At 37.6% G+C, this 24,361-nt stretch overlaps 1 protein-coding gene across 2 annotated transcripts in view; it reads left to right on the forward strand.

The window, feature by feature from the left end:
* LOC106881287 (long-chain-fatty-acid--CoA ligase 5) overlaps positions 1-24,361 on the forward strand; it is a 97,855-nt gene that overhangs the window by 22,928 nt on the left and 50,566 nt on the right. The window contains exons 2-3 of one of the 2 annotated variants that reach the window (XM_052968637.2): positions 14,043-14,179; positions 16,625-16,764. In XM_052968637.2, the coding sequence (XP_052824597.1) occupies positions 16,627-16,764 (138 nt within the window). In that variant the 5' untranslated portion in view covers positions 14,043-14,179; positions 16,625-16,626. The remainder of the gene's footprint in view (positions 1-14,042; positions 14,180-16,624; positions 16,765-24,361) is intronic. The other variant, XM_052968636.2, reaches the window with a different exon arrangement.

A 24,361-nucleotide genomic window follows, 5' to 3' on the forward strand; every position in this document is an offset into this window, starting at 1 on the left:
CTATAGGGTATTCTTACATTTTTTGTTTTTACTTTGTTCCTCACATGTATATAGTGTTTCAGTTTCTAGTGAGTTATGGCAGATATCTCCAATACAATGCTTGTTTAAATGTAATCCATCTGTTAATTCACATTGCATTTACAGTAAATGAAACCTGACATAAAACCCAGTTTATTTTTAGCTTTCACAAAGTTTGTTTTCACCGATTAAGTCCTAAGGTCATGTCATACATCATACTCCTGATGAATCTCTTAATTAATTGAAATATTAAAGCAGCCTTCTCATGGTCAGGCAATTTGTAGTCAGTCATTTGTTTTCCTTTATGCATCCTCATTTCCCATACTGCATCACACTCACACACCCATAGAACAGTCTGGACCTGCTCATTTCATTTGCATACAGAAGCAATGAATTAATACTCTAGTTTTGTCTATTAGTTCTATTGTCTGCACCATTAGCTCTCTATCTCTCACACGCACACTCTCTTTTCATCCCTTTTACCTTTGTTACAGTTGATATTGATTACAGGATTAATTCAGGCCTACCTGTACATTTCTACTGATTAGTGTTTATTTCCTAATTACTTTAATCGGTAAAGTTGGCCCCCTCATTCAAGTCTGTGGAGGTGTTTCTTCATACTCATATTCTGTTGAAATAGTTAATTACTTGTATTTCTCTTATCTCTTTCTTATATATTGTCTTACCATTGTCAACAACGAATGTTATTTCACTGATAAAATGGTGTAGCATGTATAAATATCTGCATAAATTTTACTATAAACCTTTTTCAACTGATTTTCTCTCATATTTACAACCACTCAACCTTGAAATTTATGGAGTATTATTGGATTGACTGCTTTATGCTTCGGATTACACTGGCCTAGTTGTTACAGTGTCAGATGAGATGTTTTGCATTCTGGTTTCAATTCCAGTTGGTGTCAGCTTTGCCTTCCATTCCTCTAGGGTTGCTAAATGAAATACCTCTCTACAAGAGTGAACTATCAGAAATGTTTGAATATCAGACGAGTTACTTTGCAGCATTCATTTCAACACTTGGTGTCCAAAGTTCAAATCCCAGCCTACTTGGATGGTAGGCAATTCTCTGCGTGGTTTAACATCACCACCTGACCCATGAGCGCTTTTAATGGGTGCTTTTCATTTTTGCAAGCATTTTGGATTAGGCCTCGGATTTGAGGACACCTTCCTCTCTCTCTCTCTCTTTCTCTCTCTCTCTCTCTCTCTCTCTCTCTCTTTCTCTCTCTCTCTCTCTCTCTCTCTCTCTCTCTTTCTCTCTCTCTCTCTCTCTCTGCTAGCCTTGTAAACGTTCTCAAGTATTGCCCTTCCTGATTAAAAGATATATAAAAAAAGCAAACAAACAAGGTAGTGTCCCAACATGGCCACAATCCAAATGACTGAAACAAGTGAAAAGGAACAGTGCACCCTGATCTATAACCATTGAAATACCCTCTTGGTCTTTGCATTTATTTGACTTCACGGTGGTGCTCCAGCATGACCACAGCCACTTGGCTGAAACCCATAAATAAATAAACTGTATTATAACAAAGGAAGAAAACAGCTTTTGTTTATGTGAAGTCTATTTTTATAATAGTTACAAAAATTAGACTTGTACTGGTGTTGATTAGTTTGACCTGAGTGGTGCCTAATGATATAGAATAAAATTACTTGTTTTTGTTGTTTTTTAAAAATATCATTTCTTGCTAATTATTATAATTGCCATATTTTTCTACACTAATTACAGCGGAGCCTTTACATGGTTGCTCCGTCTTCTAGAAATAGCAACTAAATTTCTCTCAAATTACACCCTACTGGCTTAAAAGAAGTATGTTGTATAACGTTGTCCTTGGTGCACTGTGCCTAAGATGAGGTGGTCATGGTTGTAATGCCTTTGATTATGGGCCTGTTTGATCAGGACTGACTTTGTACTGAACAACATTTAGACGACATATTCACACCCTGCTCTTTATTCACTCCTACACTATTTTATATTTTTAAATAATATTTTTGCACTGTTAAATTGTAATGCTGCCCTCAAATTATCTCCCTTCGTTTCTGTCACTTCCTTACATTTCTTCCATTATTAATTAAATTTTTCAGCAGTAGTAGTAAGCAATGCAGACATCATTGTCAACTTAAAAAACAGAAACAAACACTTGTAGCCCAACTGCTATATGTAGCCCAACTGCTATATTCGTATCATAATTAAAACTTCATTTACATATACAATGCCTTATAGAAATATCTAATTGATTCGGGTACTCATCTGGGACTCTAATTTATTAACCCAGAGAGGTAAAAGTTGGCCTTAGTTTGCAAGGGATTATAGTTCATTGCTGTAGGCATTTTATTCTGTTATTGCCAGCTCATGTAATTAATATATGAATCATACACTTCAAGTTAGTGTTACAAATTTTGTTGCATTTGTTCTGCATCTGTTAACGTTATGTTGCCTACTCACAACTGATTTGCAAAAACGAAACTAAGCTGTTTCCATGTTTATGTGTCTTTATGATTTAGACATGTTATCACATGTTAGCATTTATTTGATTTATATTATATTTACTCTGAGCTCTTTTTAATTCCAGGCCCTTTTCATAAGTTTTGGTCTTGTATGGTCACCGTTTTGGTTTAAATGTTTTAAAGATTGCATTATAATCTAGTAACTCTGTATTTGTTCTAGCATATTGATTGACATTAAAGGTGATGGACAGTGGCTTCAAAACAGCTTGGTTGAGCATGTCTCTCAACAGAGCTTAATGAATCATTATTCATAACTTCTCAGATATTAATCAAGTAAACATCATGATCCATTTTATCTCATAAATAATGTATGTTGTCATTCATCTATTGTCTTATAAAGTAAACAAAGGTTTCTTTATGCTGTAATTTTGCTGTTTTCCAAAGAGTGGTCTTTTAAAGAAGGCATCTGTACCTGTGTATTACATTTTACATTTGACCTTTTAGCATTTAAACTGCTCATATCCAGCCCAAATATTCTACTTATTTTATCTTCAAACTTGCCATCTCAAGCCTCTCGCACCTAACCTACAATGTCATTCTAAAAATGAACAACCACATCATTGAAATCTAAAAGCTACAAGATAATGAATGATTAATTCAAAACAAAGTAATCTGAATGCTAATGGGAACAAAGGTGGTAAGCTGGTAGCATCTTTAACACATCAAGCAAAATGCTTCTGACTTTACATCCTGAGATCAAATTGCACCAAGGGTCAACTTTGCCTTTTATTTTTTGGTGGTCGATAAAATAAGTACCAGTTGAGCACTGGGGGTTGATGTAATCAATTGCACCCCTCACCAATTTCAACCCTTGTGCCCACTGTAGAAAGAATATTTAAAGGGAAACATAGTTTTAAATTTCCACATCAAGGTGTTGGTGTGGCTGTATGGTTGGAGACAACACTTGCCACATTGTGGGGCTGGAGGTGTCACGCAGTGGAACTGAACCTGAAACCATGCTTGCTCCTATAATGTGTGTGTATGTGTGTGTGTTTGTTTGTCTACAGTTGTGTAGACTAAACACTCAGCTAAAGGCTGTGATGTTGCTATCATTTCCCCTCTCATAAGTTTGCTTACTGACTTCGTGCTCTTCAAAGACATGGAATAAGATATCCCTCATTTGAGAAACAGATAAGGGTTAGTAACAGGAAGGACATCCAACTATAATATATCTAGGTTGCAACACCTCAATAATATATTCATCTAACCCATGCTAACATGGAAAAAAGAACATAAAACTCAACAAATTTTGCTAGATGGAATATAATGCTAAGTGGCTGTTATATCTTTCATTAATTATTTTCTTGCTGGTTTTAGTCATTTTCAAGTACTTTATCTGGGTTCTTATTTCATGATCCTCATGAGACATGAAATATAAGTGGACATTAACATAAAGACAGATAATTCAGTTGGACTTGTATACTGTAGGCTTTTCTGTTGGTATGTTCTGGTTCTTGTCCTATGCTGTAAAAAAGATAAATGTGCCTTTTCTATTGCTAGACTCCTGTTCCTGTCTCTCACTTGCACAAAGCTACTTCCATCAATACTACTCCCCTACTCAGCTGAGGGGTTTTGTCTTTTGGTAACCTCACTAGTGCTGGTGCCATGAAAAAAAGCCCCCAGTACACTTTGTAGAGTTGTAGGAATTAGGAAGTGCATCCATCCATAGAATTTATGCCAAAGCTGACATAGGAGCTCAATTGAGTCCTCTGGTTTGTCAGCTTTCATTAACCATTTAACCCATCCAAGCATAAAAAAACGTGTTGAATGGTGGTGGTGGTGGTGGTGGTGATGTTGATGTATCCGGTGCAAGTCATGGACACATAAGAGGTGCAGCATTATCACAGGAAGGTTAACTGGGAAAATAGTCTTTGTATGTGGCAGATGTACAGGTATGGTAAACACTAGAAATGTACAGAAAATAGACTCCATCAAGTGCCAGTGGGGATACCTGGAAGTAGTCAGTAACTTCTGTTATCTAGATGACCAAAGTCAGCAGTGGAAGTGGATGTTCCGAGAGCATAGTTGCTAGAATAAGAATGGGCTGGGCAAAGTCCAGAGAGCTTCTACCTTTGCTGGTAACAATGGGCCTCTTTCTCAGAGTGAAAAGTAGATTGTATGATGCCTGTGTGTGAACAGCCATGCTACACAGCAGTGAAACATGGGCTGTGATTGCAGAGGGCATGTGAAGGCTTGAAAGAAATGAGGCTAGTATGTTTCACTGGATGTGCATTATCAGTGTGCATGTATGACAGTGTAAGCATCTTGAGAGAAAAGTTGGGCAGAAGACGCATCAGATATGTTGTGCAAGAGAGATGACTGCGCTGGTATGGTCATGTGATGCGTATAATGAGGACAGCTGTGTAAAGAAAGTTCTGCTCTCTAACTGGAGGGAACCTGTGGAAGAGGTAGACGCAGAAAGACATGGGATGTGATGAAGCATGATCTTTGAAAGTTGGACCTCATGGAGGCAATGACAAGTGATCAAGACCTTTGGAGATTTGTTGTGCTTGAGAAGACTTGTCAAGTGAAATTGTAGTTGTGGCCAGTACTGGTGACACATAACAGCACTCGTGCCAGTGGAACCTGTGCTGGTGACATGTAAAAGCACCCATGCCAGTGACACAGCAAAGGTACCCACTACACTCTTGGAGTGGTTGGTGTTAAGGAGGGCATCCAGCCATAGAAACCAAGCCAAAATCAGATTTGCCCCTGGTACAGCTCTCTGGCGTACCAGTTCCAATCAAACCATCTAACCCATGCCAGCATGGAAAGTGGATGCTAAATAATGACAATGATGATGATATATGTAATAAGTTTCAATACTGTTTCCATCTACCAAATTTCACTCCACAAGTATTGGTCAACACAAGGCTTAAAGACAGTTAAAGTTAAGGTTTTGATTCCACTGCATTGCACTTTGGGAAAATGCTCCATAATGCAATAAAACCCAGGACTTTGGTTGTTAAAGAAATTTTTTCACCAGACAGCCATAGTTTAGTATTTCTTACTTGGACTATTTTCTGATGGAAATTACACATTTGAGAAGTATTTGATATACATCTGTGTTAATGCTCTTGTGATTATGACATTGAATAAATTCCAGTAATAATATACTTGAAATGGGAGACTGTTACCAATACTTTATCTGCTATTGAGATGGGATTTACGTTGACGCAAAAGTCATGTGAAATCATATTTTGTTTCTTGTCATTCACCCCCAACTTACACAACAATGGTTTTCGTGTTCGTTTATTTATATTGCAGCGGCATGGAATATGTGCTGAAGCCTCTGCAGAAACGCTAGCTCATTCTTTAAGATTTATTTTGACATGCCACTACCCATAATAAAACATCATATATTTAAATTCATGTATTTATAAAGCTTTGTGAATGGATTTGATAGACAGATGCAAAGCCTTTTTTTGTGTGTGTGTGCGTGTGCGCGTGCGAAAGCGTCCCTTCCTTGCCCTCCCTCCTTGTCTTGACATTATGTGCTAGTTATCAAGAAATGTTGCTGTCATACAAGCGGTGCCTCTCATTTTCAGTCTTTTGTGAAAACATGTCCAGCCATTAGAAAATATTACTTTTCTTGGAAACAAGTGAGCATTGGTGATCAGAAGGGCTTATGACTAGAAAATTTGCCTCACTGAATTCTGTTTGATCCATGCAAGCATAGTGAAGTGCACTTTAAATCGCTCCATAGCAAGCAAGGTTTTCCAATCTGGAGTGGCTGCATTCCAAGGAGTACAGGATAGCATTTCAGTGTTTTCACAAAGAGAGGAAACATGTACTTTATTTAAATCACTTTTCAGAAGAAAACTATTAAGAGTTTATGATATATAATTAATTTTACTGCTTACAATTTTTCTAATGGCTCAGTTTACATTTGCATTTTACGCAAATTTTTATGCTTATTTTTCTAGTTTTATTTCTTTACCCCCTTAGTACTGTATGTGGTTATATTTAAAATATAAAAAAAAAGGCTAGTTATTAAAAAAAAAAAACATTTTTCATCTTTATATGTGATATTTCTTTTGTAGATGGGGTGGAGGGTATGAAAATTAATCAGACATTTCGTAGGGGTTCAGATCATAGGAAAGGTTAGGAGTCCCTGTTCTATAGGCACATTGCCACTTTCAGATTATAACTCAATTACCCTTCTTTGTACTTTACTGTATATCTATATCTACTCTTTGTAAAAGAAAATGCATTTGTGCACATTTATTTACACATGCCAGGGAGAGAAACTAGAAGTAGTTGATAGCTTCCTCTACATAGGTGACCAAGTCTGTAGTGTGGTTTTACATAAAATGCACTTGTGTGTATTGAGAGTTGCATGAACACACCTATGCTGGTGGCACATAAAAAGCACCCAGCACACTCTGTAAAGTGGTTGGCATTAGGAAAGGCATCCAGTTATACAAACCATGCCACAACAAACAATTTGGTATCTGGACAGCTCTTCAGCAGGCTAGCTCCTGTCAAACTGTCCAACCCATACCAACATGGAAAACAGATATTAAGCGATGATGATGATAATTGATGATAATCATCTTTTTCTTTTTTCTTCTTTTTTTTTTGAACAGGTATTCTTAGAAATATGTTCTTATTTAATAACTATAATATTTAAACATCATATGTAATTATCATTATTGTTATTGTCTTCGTCATCATCAACCTCAGTTTTTAAGTTCGTTATTTTTCAATGACGTCATGACAAATTCTAAAACACTTCATCTGTGACTGTTATCAACACTATCTCAGCAAGCAGATATTTGTACACGGTGCCTTTTAATAAGAGACTTTGCAATATCAAGCGACAATCGCAAGTTCTTGACATACTTTCCACAACTGCTTAAGATACTTACTATTCTAGGTTTGCAATTCATAACCAGTAAATATGTGTTTAGTAGGACTTTGAACCGAACATACTAAGCCATAAACTCTGTCTCTATTGAACTAATTTTTACTTGTTTATAGGGTTTGAATAAAAATATATTTTTTTAGTTGTTTAACCCAGATGAAACAGTTAGGAGTAACCCTTTGGCATTCAGTTAACTCTGTTAAACTTGGTTATTCTTATTGTTTTAAATTAATCCTATGTGATTGTTTATTCTTAGCGACATTGTAGAGTAGGTGTGAGAGGTGGGATCTGGCTAGTTTGAATATAAAACGGGTAGAATATTTAGGTTTGATATAGTTGGTTTAACTGCTAAAGGATTCGGGGTATTCCGTCTGTGTCAATCCTGGCACAGTAAACCCAGGTCCATATTATGCAGCATGTTCTGCTTTTCTAAGATGGTAGGGTTTGACCTGAGGGAAATTTGGCTGCTATTTCTAGCAGACAGAAGGAAGAAACTTCTACATTGACTCAGAGCAACAATGTAAAGACTTGTTCATTGACTTGAAATGAACATGCAGTGGTGTGGATCAACCAAGAGGTTGGCTTGTAATCACCACATTAGAGGTTCACTTGGAGTGACCAAACTGAAGTTGGCAAGGGGCGATCACACAAAGGTTACTCTTTGTCTTTTGAGATCTTGTGATCCAGTGCAGTTTCTGATAGGCCAAGTGAAGGGTGAGGAAAATAGATGGATTATATTAATTGGCCACCTGATACTGCAGCATCCATAGCACCCATCTTAAGATAGCACTTGCTAAAACATACAGCATGTCCCAAGTGTCTATATCTGCAGAGAGCCCAGCATACACAGTGTCAATAGTCATCATATACACCAGCTTCACACAAGCAATCCTTCCTGGCTGAATCCTTATACTCTTTGCTCTTTACTCTTTTACTTGTTTCAGTCATTTGACTGCAGCCATGCTGGAGCACTGCCTTTAGTTGAGCAAATCGACCCCAGGACTTATTCTTTGGATGCCTAGTACTTATTCTATTGGTCTCTTTTGCTGAACCGCTATGTTACGGGGACGTAAACACACCACCATCGGTTGTCAAGCAATGTTGGGGGGACAAACACACACACAAACATATACACACATATACATATATACATATATACGACGGGCTTCTTTCAGTTTCCGTCTACCAATTCCACTCACAAGGCTTTCTTCGGCCCAAGGCTATAGTAGAAGTCACTTACCCAAGGTGCCACGCAGTGGGAATGAGCCCGCAACCATGTGGTTGGTAAGCAAGCTACTTACCACAGAGCCACTCCTGCGCCTATATTTATTTTTCTTTATTCTTGTTTTTTTTCTTCTCTCTTCCCACTGTATATCCTATTCCAAGGAAGGACAATGTCACATTCACTCTTTCCATTTCACCGAGTGTCAGACTAGTAATTTTGACTACAAACTTCACCTGTCTTCTTTTTATATCATTTTGTTCTTCACCATGTAGTCATTGCAAGTCCATGGACTTACTTCTACATCTATCCAGTCAAAACGGGTACTTATTGGAATACCTTATTTCTTGGAGTGTCACACACCTGGATTACTGTATCCTGGTACTTAGGATTATGCAATTGGGGCTACTGAGTTGGATTATGTCAGATCTTTGTGTGTGTATGTATGTATGTATGTGTGTATGTATGTGTGTATGTATGTATGTATGTATGTGTGTGTGTATGTGTTTGTGTATGTGTGTGTGTGTGTGTGTGTGTGTATACAGGGGTTGAACAAAATAATGGAAACACCTTAAAATTTCTAACAAATTTATTTTAATATGGAGTAGAACTGCCTTTGGCAGTAATTACAGCTTGAATTCCATGAGGTATGGAATTGTACAGGTTGGGTAATCATGTATTTCCTTTGTGGAAATACATCTTTCTATCTTCATTCCTGATCTTTCTCTCTCTCTGGCCGGGTAACCTTGTACTTCCTATACAGCAAGACACCTATTTCTGTCTCACTATAACCTTTTCATCATCCAACTCAAGAACACCTCCTCCAATGCTTCCTCCCCTCCTGAAAGTTTTTTTGTCTTGCAAGTACTTGGTGACCCTGTCAGTGCAGGTGCCACTTAAAAGCACACAGTCCACACTGTAAAGTGGTTGGTGTTCGGAAGGGCATTCAGCTGTAAAAACCTTGCCAAAACTGATCTTGCCTGTGCTTGTGCCATGTAAAAATCACTACTCACCTCACCTGTGATTGTGCCATGGAAAATGCACCAAATCCACTCTGCTTAGTGGTTGGTGTTAAGAAGGGCTTCATCCAGCTGTAAAAATCCTGCCAAAACAGTCACAGAAGTCTGGTGCAGGCTTCACCCTAGCCAGCTCTGTGGAATGCGGACATTAAACTATGATGATGATGGTGTGTGTGTGTGTGTGTGTGTGTGTGTGTGTGTGTGTGTGTGTGTGTGTGTGTGTGTGTGTGACACAGAGTGTTAAGTTGGGACTCCTGGCTGGCCACTCATGTGGACCAATGACCCATCCATCTCCTGGGAAATGTGCATGTGCACATAAGGATACATGTCTTAGAAGAACAGAATGGTGTAAGTGGAGCAAGAACATACATGGAATCGAAAAGTGTCGCTGGAGATCACAGATGTGTGACGAAAGATTTCCGGACAATAGACATAAAGTGAATAAGAACAGTAATTAATGAGTGAAGAAATGAAATTATAAATATATAGTGTGTGTGTGTGTGTGTGTGTGTGTGTGTGTGTGTGTGTGTGTGTGTGTGTGTGTGTGTGTGTGTGTGTGTGTGTGTTTGGCAAAAAAAAAAAATGGCCATCCCCAAAATACAATATCTGTTTCAACATAAATTCACATCAGGAAGCTTGCAAAATGAATAGATAAACGTGTGTGTGTGTGTGTGTGTATAAACGTATACATATATATATGTGTGTATATATAGATGTTTTCGATCTGGTTTCAGTTCTTTGCCGTCAAATTTGAATTCTTTGCCATCAAATTTGATTGCAAAGAATTCAAATTTGACCGAAAATATATATATATATATATCTATATATATATATATATATAAGGTATGGGTGTGGTAAGAAGCTTGCTTCCCTATCACATAGTTCTATGTTGTCACATTGCATGGCACCATGGGCAAGAGTCTTCTATTATACCATCAGGTTGACCAAAATCTTGTGAGTGGATTTAGTTGACAGAAACTGAAAGAAGCCCGTTAGAAATATATATATATATATATATATATATATATTATTTTATTTAAAAGAATTCCAACTCTGTCTGTTTTTTATGTTTTATTTATACTCTTGTAAAATTAATGTGGGATATGGAATATATAATATAAAATATAAAAATGGATGGTACAATGAAATGAAGTATTGAATGTCTTATTGAATATATGGAATATGTCTTATTGAATATATGAAATATTGAGTGTTCAATATAAAGGATTACTGTCATACCAGCCATGATGAAATACCACAAGGTATAGAAAATACGTATTCGCCTTTATATATTTAATCCTTTATATTGAACACTCAATATTTCATATATTCAATAAGACATATTCCATATATTCAATAAGACATTCAATACTTCATTTCATTGTACCATCCATTTTTATATTTTATATTATATATTCCATATTCTATATCCCACATTAATTTTACAAGAGTATAAATAAAACATAAAAAACAGACAGAGTTGGAATTCTTTTAAATAAAATATATTCCTCTATACACAATCATACAAAACCCCTTTTTGTATTTATTTTTACACACACACACACACACACACACACACACACACACACACACACACACACACACATATTTCTATGTGTGTGTGTCTTTGTTTCTGTGTTAGTTGTTCCCTTACCCCCACCCCACCCCCAGCGCTTAACAAAGAGTCTTGGTGTGTTTGCATCCCCATAATTTAGTGGTTTGGCAAAAGAGACTGTGAGAATATGTCCAAGGCTTAAAAATGACGTGCTGGGATTGATTCATTTGACTAAAAATTCAAGGCAGTTCCTCAACATGGCTGCAGTCTAATGACTGAAACAAGCAAAAGATGAGAGAGAGAGAGCAAGAGAGAGTGTGGCAGACAGGGTGACAGTGTGACAAGGCTGGCCCTTTGAAATACAGGTACAGAAACTGTAAGTAAGAGTGAGAGAAAGTTGTGGTGAAAGAGTACAACAGGGTTCGCCACCATACCCTGCCTACTGGCTTGCCAGTCCTCAGTCAAACCGTCCGACCTATGCCAGCATGGAAAGCAGACGTTAAACAATGATGATGATGCTGTATGTGTGTAAATGCTCATGCATGTACATATGTAAGTACTATATACAGATATTAAATGTCATCATCATCATCCTCATTTGATGTCCACTTTTCCATGATTGCTTGACTGGATGCTCTTCCGGTCTCCAACATTTGTTTCCAAGCAAGGTAGTAGTTTCCTTGTATCTAAACATATTTTCACAGAAGGCTGGAAATAAACAACCTTGCTTATATGATGATGATGATGCTCATTTACAGACATTACATGTTATCTAGATTAGGGTACACATAAATACACACTCTCTCTCTTTCTCTCTCTCACATATAGACACAGGCATGGCTCTGAGGTAAGGAGTTTGCTTTCCAACTGCATGGTTCCAAGTTCAGTCCTACTGCATGACACCTTGAGCAAGTGTCTTCTACCATAGCGCTGAGCCTTGTGAATGGATATGCTAACCAGAAACTGAAAGGCCACGAGCTGGCAGAAACGTTAGCACGCCGGGTCAAATGCTTAGCGATATTTTGTCTGCCGCTACGTTCTGAGTTCAAATTCTGCCGAGGTTGACTTTGCCTTTCGTCCTTTCAGGGTCGATTAAATAAGTACCAGTTACGCACTGGAGTTGATATAATCGACTTAATCTGTTTGTCTGTCCTTGTTTGCCCCCTCTATGTTTAGCTCCTTGTGGGCAATAAAGAAATAAGGAAACTGAAAGTAGCCTGTCATGTGCTGGACATCACTGAGGAGATGATACGGGACTGAGAATCTTGATGGTTTGCTGTGCTTGAGAAGACACATCAAGCTAAGAAAAATTGTGGTCGTCCATGCATACAGGCATGTCCTCTATATCCCTCAGCCTAGAGATCCTAGTCTTGCAGGCTCATTGGTACTGCTGCCACGTAAAAGTGCCTGCACCAGTGCCATACTTAAAGCACCCATTACATTCTGTAAAGTGGTTGACATTAGGAAGGGCATCCAGCTGTAGAAACCAAGTCAAAGCAGACAAATGAAGCCCTTGCAGCTCTCCAGTAGGGCAGCTCCTGTCAAACCTTCCAACCCATACCAGTAAACAGAACAGACATTTTATGATGATGATGTGTGTGTTTTGCTGTCTCCTTGCATAATGGTTGTAATTGTAAACAAGTGTCCTTCATTTCAAGTCTCCCATGAAAAATGTCAGACCAAAGGGAAATATCTTACTTGGAAACAAGTTAGGGTTGGAGATGGGATGGGGCGGGTGTCAAACTGTAAAAAATTCACTGCAGCAAATTCCATCAGATCCATACGAGCATGGGAAAGTGGACCGTTAAATGATGATGATATACAACTGGTTTTTTTCAGTTTCCATTTCCCAAATCCACTGACAAGGGTTTGTTAAGTCTTGGGGCTTTAGTAGAAGGCACTTGCCCAGTGTTCCACACAATGGGACTGAACCCAAGCCCACATGGTTGGGAAGTATGCTTCTTAACCTCAGAATATGTACATATCTTAACCTGTGAATATGTACATAAATATATCTATGTATATTTACCAAACATATATTATGAAGGATATATATATATATGTGTGTATATTTATATATCTATATATGTTTGTGTATACATATTTGAGTGTGCATGCTTATGTATATATATATATATATATATATATATATTTTATGTACATGCACACAAATACACACATGCACATGCAGTTTTGCATGGATATCTGGAAATGTGAATGTGCAGATGCACTAAAACTTCATGGGTGTTTTAACTGTCGTTCCTGCTTTTAAAAAAGTGTTCTCACAGTAACTTTTTTGTTTTTTTTTAAGCATTCAAACCATAAACCTGTTTTAGTAAATATTCTGCATTGCAAATATGATCATCGTATCTCATTTTCTGATATCTCCTGTATCATACCTTACCATATTTTCTTTTAATGAAAACATTGGATAACGTATAGTAAATACACTATGCCTGAATGGTAGGGAGATATTGGCTTAATAAAGAAAGACAAGACAAGGTGATCAGGTTTGGAAGGTAGGATGGTCACATTTGGAATGGTTTTTAAAAAAATGACTGTTGAAATTCTTTGAAATCTTTGTCACAGTTGTAATGCTTTCAAGAACAAAGAACATTTTTTTAAAGACACAATGGCCACGCTGGGAATACTTTCAAAGAAAAGGGGTGAATTTGAAAGAAAGGGAGTGACATTGAAAGACATGTTTTTTTGCACATCTGTGCATTTCTGCATGCTCACACTCCCATATACTTACATACTTCCCCTTCCCCACTTACGCATGCAGATGTGAATCAGTTGTGTTATTTCCTATTTTGAAAATATTTTTATTTCACACACCAGACTACAGGATACGGTTATACTCATATATTTAAATGTGAAAGAAATAGAAACGACACCAAAGAAACACTTTTCAAAGCGACGAAATTATGTACCAGTAAAAATTCAAAACACCTACAAATATAAGAAACATGAATTACGTGAGTTCAGATTGAGACTTGTGTTATATTTCTTAATTTAGGTTAAAATATGAAAAATTTTTTTTAATTAAAAAAAATTTTTTTTTTATTGTTTATTGCAGTTGATTTTTTTGTGTGTGTGTTTCATTATTTGTTATATTGCATTTTAATTCAGTTTTCAGACTTGTAACATTATCAATCTCAGAGATTCTTAATTTACAAAATTAATTGTCATTTGAAGAAATTATACATTGAAAATATTCTTGTGTTTATATATGTGTACAAAAAAAAGAAAAAGCCCCAAAACAGCTGTCACTTGCAAGTGACTATGATTTTGTGATATGTATATATATATATATATATATATATATATATATGTGTGTATCTATCTGTCCATGTATGTATGACTCTATGTATGTTTGTGTATGTATGTATGTATGTATATATATATATATATATATATATATATATATGCATGTATGTATATATATAGTAGAATAAGAAATAGTCCTTGGTATAGTATTATATATTTTTTTAAAAAAATGAATCGAAATGGCTTTTCTGATAATTTTCCACTTTAATAATTAAATGTTCACAAGTTACCTAATATCTTATAAACATCAAATTATTAAAGCGAAAAAATGATCAGAAAAGCCATTTCTGTTCATTTTTTTTTCACATGCATGAATGCACATGCACGTATGCACATGCACGTATGCATGTGCACACACAGAGGGTGTCCCAAAAAATGTATACACACACATCAATTTATTACGATGTCAGTGTTAAAATACGTTTCAGTTCCAAAATTTCACTCTACAGACAGAATTTAATTTTTCTTATGAATGCCTGTTTTCAAAGTGATGACTGTTCTAGTTCAGACTCTGCTGATAACATGAAAAAGTGGAATTGTAAACATGAAGAAACATTTTGTTTAGAACTTGAGCACGTTTTCATTCAATGGCTGCTCTCAGTTTGTTGACCATTGCCAGTTTTGTACTATAAACATTATCTTTTGAGTATCCCCAAAAATAAAAGAAGTCTAGTGGTGTGAGGCCTGGTGAATATATATATATATATATATATATATATATATATATATATATATATTGTGTATATACATTTGTATATTTGTATGCGATGATGATGATCTGTATGCATATATTTTATGCATGCCTATGTGTGCATGTGGCTACACCAGGCTCCGAAACTCTGCCAAATCAGATTGGAGCCTGGTGTAGCCACCTGGTTCACCAGTCCTCAGTCGAATCGTCCAACCCATGCTAGCATGGAAAACGGATGTTATACGATGACGACGATGATGATGATATATATATATATATATATATATATATATATATATATATATACACACACACAGAGTATGATAGGTAAATTCTTGCCATTTTATATTTTTTTTTTATTTCACACATGCACATTGTTTGTTTCTGATTTTGTTGACTACACAGTATAATAGGGTCAGTTGGGCACCATCCGTGAGAAAAACACCACCATGACATAATTCACTCTGCCAGAAATTTGGAAACGGCATGTTGTACTGCTTGGCATTTGTGCCGGAAGCTCCAATACGAACATTTCAGAGTGTTTGGGTGTCAGTCTGAGGACATGTACCAAGAGTGATAAAAATCAAACATCCAGTCAATATCGTGGTGTTTGGAGTGATCACTAAGTGATGGCCATGTTATACTTCTATTCATCTTCCCACACAACTTCAAACTCAACATGGAGGCCTACATCAAGTGCCTGGAGTAGGCAGTGCTGCCCTGGATCAAGAGGGTGGCCGCTGGAAGACCCTATGTCTGGCAACAGGACCCTACAGCATGCCACACAAGCAGGAGAGCCCAGTCATGGCTGCCAGACAATTTCTTTGACCACATCACCCTTAACATCTGGCCACCTAACTCCCCATACTGCAACCCCCTTGGTTATTATGCTTCAATTCTAAAATTGAATAAAATAGATAAAATAAAATAATAAAATAATCCTGAATACACATGTACTTGTACATGATGAGCACAATGAATGAATGAATGAATGAATGAATGAATAAAAGTAATAACACAAATATGTCAAACGTTTTGGTGCATGACTTCTGGTCCACCTTGTGTGCGTGTGTGTCGTCTTGACATTGCATGATTATTATAAATGAATACCATTCATTTCCAATATTCTCTGAAGACATATAGCTATGGGGAAATATTACCTTGCTTAGAAACAGGTGAAGGTTGGTGATAGGAAAGGCACTCGGCCGTACAAAATCTGCTGAAACGAAATTCATTCGGTCCGTGCAAGCTTGGAGAAATAGACAGTAAAACAATGTATGTATGTATGCATGCCTGTGTGTGTCTGTGTGAATTTATGCATATATACAATCAATGTTTTGAATTTTACATTGTTTGGAATCAAATTTTGAAATGCTTTAATTTAAATCCTTTTGTATTTCAGACATGGATGAATACCTGAAGTACGTTGGAGCGGGCTCCCTCACAGTCGCAGCATTAGCTGCAGCTGCAGTCATGTTACACAAATCCCCTGAACCGTATCATCCGATGGTGGATCTTTCGCACCAGTCTGCAGTTGTAGAAGTGAGTATTCTGCTTTAGAGATTTTATTTTTTTCTTCTTGATGTAATAATTTATTTAGGTTGAAAATTAGACTTTTATTTTCACATGCATCTTGTGATATTGTTTGTATGTATTTGTTTTATCAGTCCATTTCCATCACCATTATTATCATTTAATGTCAGTATACCATAGTGGTATAGATTGGGAGGTTCAACAGGATCCATTGAGCCAGAGGATTGCTTTGGCATGGTGTGTGTGTGTGCGTGTGCGTGCGCGTGTGCGTGTGCGCGTGTGCGTGTGCGTGCGCGCGCGCATAGCTGTGTGGTTAAGAAGTTTGCTTCCCAACCGTGTGGTCTTGGGGTCAGTCCTATTGTGCAGCATCTCTTCTTCTATACCCATAGCATAGATAGCTACAGTGTGTGCTGCTCGGGGTGGCCCTTCCGTTTGCTGCCCCTGGACCCCACAAAAAAAAAGACATATTGCCTACAGGAGACCCAAAAGTGCGACCAGGAGCGGACCACCCTTACTGCCCCCACCCCAGCTATTCTAGTGTCTAGACCCCTGGGCCAACCAAAGCCTTCTTCTGAGTGGATTTGGTAGATGATACTGAGAGTTACTTGTGGGTGTATGTATGTGTGTGTGTGTGTGGGTGTTGCACTCGTGATTGCAAGATCATCGGTTTGATTCCCAGACTGGGTGTTGTGTTCTTGAGCAAAGCACTTCATTTCATGTTGCTTCTAACGCCTACATACATGCACCTGTGTGTGTGTGTGTGTGCATGTATATGTGACTGCGCATATGTATGTGTGTTATTTCTTTACTACCCACAAGGGGCTACACACAGAGGGGACAAACAAGGACAGACAAACGGATTAAGTTGATTATATCGACCCCAGTGCGTAACTGGTACTTATTTAATCGACCCCGAAAGGATGAAAGGCAAAGTCGACCTCGGCGGAATTTGAACTCGGAACGTAGCGGCAGACGAAATACGGCTAAGCGTTTCGCCCGGCGTGCTAACGTTTCTGCCAGCTCGCCGCCTGTATATGTGACTGCGCATCTGTGTGCGTGTGTGCCACACTTACATGCATTCACAGGCACATACATACACAGGCACTCACATACATACATGCAACCCCCGCCACACACAACAAAATCTCTTCATTTACTGATCAATGGTCATTGGACAGTGGCCATGCTGGTGCATGACTTGCCAAAGTTTAGTCGATCACATTGACCTTGGTGCTTCCTTCAGTATGCTTCTTATTTAATCAGTCCATATATTTATTGACTGACTTCTTTTTTACAATACGTTTTTTTTATACAATGCTAGTCTTATATGATCATAAGACAGCAACACATGTGCATGCATACGTATACAAATAGACACACACACGCACGCACGCACGCACGCACGCACGCATGCACGCACGCACGCGCGCGCGCTCATCTTTGAAGATGCAAAGTCTGTGAATGATTTGCTGACAGGGAAATTACGACAACATCACTGCTGGTAGTTCAAGCACGTGCACATGGAAATGCACATGCACACTAGCACTCTGTTAGTTACAATGACAAGAGTTTCAGTTAATCCGATCAGCAGGACAACCTGCTTGTGAGATTAACATACAAGTGGCTGAGCACTCCACAGGCATGTATACCCATTGAATAGTTCCCGGGGAGATTCAGCATGACACAGAATATGACAAGGCTGGCTCCTTTCAATTACTGGTACTACTTAGTTTTGCCAGCTGAGTGGCCTGGAGCCATGTGAAATAAAGTGCCTTGCTCAATGACACAACGCACTGCCAGGGATCGAACTCCTGGTCTTATGATCATGAACTGAACAGCCTAACCACTAAGCCATGTACCTTCACAAGTAAACATACACACGCTCGCACGCACGCACGCTCGCGCGCGCGCACACAGAAAACTTCTAATTTCTGCCTACTGAAAGCACCCCTAAGCCTTTGGTCAGCTTGAAGCTCTTGCAGAAGAGACACTTGCCTTAGTTGCCATGCTGTGTGTGATTCAAACCATGTGTGTGTGTGCTTGAGTGTGCGCACACACACACACACACGTTCCTATATGATTTCTCTCTTCTAGATTCAATCACAATGGCTTATTAGTGAACTCAAAACCAGTGAACTGTGTGGAACCTTATGCAAGGTGTCATACAGTTGGATCAAAACCCAGAGCCATCATCTTCATCAGCCATGTGGTTGTGAAACCATTTCGTTGCATGGCCATCCATGCCTGCATCTGTTATTAACTATAGAAGAATTTTTATGTAGTTTAATGTTCCCTGTGGCCTTATTCTTATTTTCATACTATTTTAAGATTGGCTTTGTCTACTTTCCAGATGTGTTTAAAATATACACATAGCTAGATTGTTGAAAAAATAAATGAGATAAAGTTTTACATAACCTAGTTACAAAATGTAAGTTTGTGAAACAGAAGAGGGTAACTATTTTTATCATTATACCATTACCCATTATATCAAATGCTATTATATTTGTCATTTTTTTAGATAAAAATCTGAAATAGTCTAAAAAAAGGTTTTAAAGACATTTGTTAGTTTATTTGACATTTATGCTCTATCTACTTTTTCATGCATTCTTTTTACTCTTATATTCTTATTCTTTTGGTGGCCATGCTATCAAATGTCTTGAGTTCAACTCCATTGAGTTATGGTTATCTAGAGATTTATTCCCACCCTTATTGAGTGCATATAGATAATCTACACTGATAAGCACAAACACACCCACTCATGTATGTGTGTGTGTGTGTGTCATCATTTAACATCTGCTTTTTCATACTGGCATGGGTTGGACAGTTTCACAGGCTCTGGTGGTTCGAATGATTGCCTGATGCTCCAGTGCTTGATTTAGCTAGGTTCTACAACAGGATGCCTTATTTTACTTGTTTCAGTCATTACACTGTGGCCATGCTGGGGCACTGCCTTGAAGAAGACTTAGTTAAGTGAATTGACCCCACTACTTAATTTTTTTTTTAAAGCCTGATATGTATTTTATCACTCTTTTGTTAAAATGCTAAGTTATGAGGACAGTTATCAAGTGGTGGTGGGTGACAAACACACACACACACACACACACACACACACATACATGATAAGTTTCTTCAGTTTCTGTCTACCAAATCCACTTTGGTCAGTCCAAGGCTATAGTAGAAGACACTTGCCCAAGGTGCCACACTGTGGGATTGAACCTGGAGCTGTGTGGTTGGGAAGCAAACTTCTTACCACATAGCCACACCTGCACACATTTTAATACAACTTCATTTAAAGTAGTGTAGCTATTTTGGTTACACCCTACTTTGATTTTGCATTGCACTTGCTGTTCGGCCCTCTTCATGGGCAGGGAAATGAGTAGATTTCCTCTGAGGAGTGGTCATGAATCGTATCTCAATAATCACACTTATATTGTGTGAGGAAAATAACGTGATGTCCTTACATTGGTTTGTTTCCTGTGCAAATGTTATAAAATGTATGCCAATTACATTAAAGCTTGGCTTCTGAACCACATGGTTTCAGGTTCAGTCTCACTGCATGACATCTTGGACAAGTGCCTTCTACAATGATCTCAGGCTTACCAAAGCCTTGTGAGTGGATTTGGTAGATGGAAACTGAAAGAAACCCATTATATGTGTGTGTGTGTATGTATACACAGTTGTCAATTGTGGAACATGACTGTCATAAACCTGAAGAATGTGTAACACACGAAAGTACTAGTTTATTTCAATATTGTGAAAATTGCAAATAATAAAACATGAAAATCAGACTGTTGCAATTTCATTGGTTAATAAATACACATATGTGTGTGTGTGTGTGTGTATCCAAATTTAGGGGATGGAGTAGATAAAATCCAGGCTACATATGTTTCATTTCATAGCTAGCAGAACCTTGGAAGTAATAAGTACTCAAATGAGGGGTAATCCACTAGCTACTGGTCAGGTCAAAGATAACTTAGTCAAAAAAAACAAACAAACAAAAAAAAGCAGTTCTAAAATAAGAAGAAAATGCACATGGCCAACAAATTTTAGTGTAGTCATTTTCACTATTTTAATATTTATTACTTTGTACTTTTTTGATTTTTATTATAGGTCTTTTTAGTGTATTTACTTATTAAATTTTTCTATGTGATTGTGGATTTTCATGGATGAATTCAATAATTGTGTTTTTTTTCTCTAAATTAAATATTTATATATTATATATTGTGAAATTAATTTAATTTTAATAAATTAAATTGAATTTTTCCCTGTAAATTTGGATTTTTATCCCTAAAATTATTATCATTATTATATATAAAATACAAAAATGGGACAAGTACGCAAAACATCCAGGCAGTTAGGTGATACAAAAAAGGACAACAAAAGATCCAGACAGACAATACAAAGAAAACAAGGACGGATCATTTGGAGTTTCTATCCTCAGTCGAGTTCCAGATTATCTTTGTAATTTCAGCTGGTTATACTTGAGATTGCTCCAATCTGGCCAGCCCCAATGAAAAACTAAGCTAAGAGCATTAGATTCCTTGGAAGAAAGCAGCGAATGTATACGAAAACAAGGATGAAAAAGAACGGAGAATGTTACACAAATGCAAATAACAGGACATAACAACAGGTGTCTTTCGACTAAGAACGAATTAATTTAAGCTGGCGTGTGTGGAAGTAAAGCCTTATGGCACGAACATATGATTTAACAGGCACAGGGAAGAATATAGATGTGTGCATGTGCACAACAGCCAAACACCATGTCGCTGGAACTGTGAAGGACACTGTTCTATACAAGGATTTTTCGTACTTTTTTCATAAACTAGGGGATGGCTACTGGCATTAAGCTTAAGAATTATATAATTTACAAGTATAAAGAAAGAATTAAAGATAAAAGGACTCATTATATTGAATGTTATCGATAATATTGAGTGGAAATAGGGTGCTGCATTGCCTATACATGAGCTGTCACTGGGTAGTAGCCATCTCAAAATTGTAAATGGCTAATGGCAAGATGAAATTAGAGAAAATGCATCAAGAGTGAATTAGTGTTTTGCCTGGAAGTGGGGAAAATAACCCAGTGTTTTAAAATGTATAAATTTTTTTGGGGGGAAATGAAGAAGTTTGCTATAGATAATGATTTCTCAACACTGTGTATATTAAAAAAAATTAGATTGATAATCTAATTGCAATTATTATTGTGGTCAGCAATGGCATTTCTCTAACTCCTCGATTGATTAATTATTCGATTAGTCGGTCAGTCAGTTATGTTTGTAAAAGCCTTTTCATTGCCATTTGCGATCTCTTCAATGACATACCCTCTCTGTACCAGCTCAGCATAACAGATGTGGTTAACATAATTCTCAGTATTTAGACATTTTCATTTTATGTTATGACAGGTGTTACTCTGTTATGACTGTTTTCCTTCCTAGTACTAATGGCTCATTCATAAAATGAAAATAAAACCAATTTTTAACTAGATGCACTAAATGAATATCTGCTAACACAAAGTATAATATAATTTTCAGAGATAAGGTTTGGTTTCAGGACTTCCAGATTCTTAAACTCAACTCTTTAATCAATTGTCCGACACTTTCCTTTACCTGTTTTTTTTTTTTTAAACCATTAAGTATTCAGGTAGGCTTTTATCTCAATGTCGTCGGGATTGGTCATCGTTATTGTACTTCAGCTTATCTAATGTTACTGCTCTGCTTGATTTCATTTCCTTATGCACTTGAAATAAATAAATAAAACTTCTTATCTCGGTATATCATTGCAGATCAAAACATTCATTTCCGAAGTTATTGAAATTGAGATTAACCGGCTGAATGATTGTGGTTAATTTGCAATTTAGCACCAGATTGACCCGAATCGTGTAGACCCATCCCGCCTTTAATTCAAATGATATATCAGATCTTCATTATCCAATGTGTTCTTTTTTTTTTTTAAGATGGCATAGATATAAATTTATTGTATCTATAGAAGGAACATCATCAGGGGGTTGTCAGAAGGATGGTTGAGGGCTTCATGCAGCCCTGAGAGTTGCGGTTGAGAACAACTGATATAGAGGCTCCCTTGCTGGCTTGCTTGCTGTCAGAATTGTGAGAATTAAGCCAAAATCAATCCGAGTTGTGCAGACCTGTAATCAAAAGCACTCCAGCTGTAACCTTTCCGTCCTCTTGAGGATATGTTGGACTACATTAAAAAATATGTCCTAGACTCCCACATTAACATCTTAGATTTTTCTGCAGTGAAGGTACATGGCTTAGTGGTTAGGGTATTCGGATCACAGTCATAAGGTCGTGAGTTCAATTTTTGGTGGTGTGTTGTGTCCTTGAGCAAGACACTTCATTTCATGTTGCTCCAGTCCACACAGCTGACAAAAGTGAGTTGTACCTGTAATTAAAAGGGCCAACCTTGCCACATTCTGTGTTGTGCTGAATCTCCCTGAGAACTGTGTTAAGGGTATGCTCATTGAATAAACTAGCATGTTTATTTCATGAGCAGGCTGTTCTGTTGATTGGATCAACTGGAACCCTCATTGTTGTAACTATTAAAGTGTCAGATTTTTCTACAGAACACAACTATTGTTTCATCAGAGGTGCTCTTTCTGCTTTTGGTTCTGGTTGGCTATTTGCTTTTTCACAGTAGGTTATTGTGCTGTTTGTGGAGGCGCAATAGCCCAGTGGTGAGGGCAGCGGACTCGTGGTCGGAGGATAACGGTTTCGATTCCCAGACCGGGCACTGTGTGTGTTTATTGAGCGAAAACACCTAAAGGTCCACGAGGCTCCGGCAGGGGGTGGTGGTGATCCCTGTTGTAATCTTTCACACATCTTCCTGTTTCTTGAGTAAAGCTGCGATGGACTGGCGTCCCGTCTAGCTGGGGGGGAACACATACGTTGTAGAAACTGGGAAACCGGGTCCATGAGCCTGGCTAGGCTTTAAAAGGGCGCATCATCATCATCATCATCATCGTCGTTTAACGTCCGCTTTCCATGCTAGCATGGGTTGGACGATTTGACTGAGGACTGGTGAAACCGGATGGCAACACCAGGCTCCAGTCTGATTTGGCAGAGTTTCTACAGCTGGATGCCCTTCCTAACGCCAACCACTCAGAGATAACTACTGTGCTGTTTGAATTAGGTAATGTTTTTTTTTTTTTGCAAAGCTCATAATACTTGTGAAGGTGTGTGACTTAGTGGACAGGGTGTTGCATTCAAATTGCAACATCATGATTTCAATTCCTGGACTGGGTTGTGTAATGTGTTCTTAAGCAAAACATTTCATTTCATGTTCCAGTTCACTCACAATGTGTAACTGTGCGACAGATTGGTGTCCAATTTAGGGTGAATGTTGCAATCTCAGTTACTTATATAGCATGGAAACTGAGTAACCAGTACTATGAACTCTAGGACTTGAGACAGTAATGTCCAAGTGTTGATGGTGATGATGTTAATACTTGTTATGGTTCATTGGTTCAAACAGTTGATATCTTACATTGTGTTTTCTTATATTCTTTCAGAAAAATCTCTTTTTACACTGTGAGGCTTCTTGTGAAAAATTATCATTGAGGCATTGGCATGGCTGTGTGATAACAACTTCGCTT

Source organism: Octopus bimaculoides, chromosome 6 (genome assembly GCF_046866305.1).
Source record: "Octopus bimaculoides isolate indiv1 chromosome 6, ASM4686630v1, whole genome shotgun sequence".
NCBI lineage: Eukaryota > Metazoa > Mollusca > Cephalopoda > Octopoda > Octopodidae > Octopus > Octopus bimaculoides.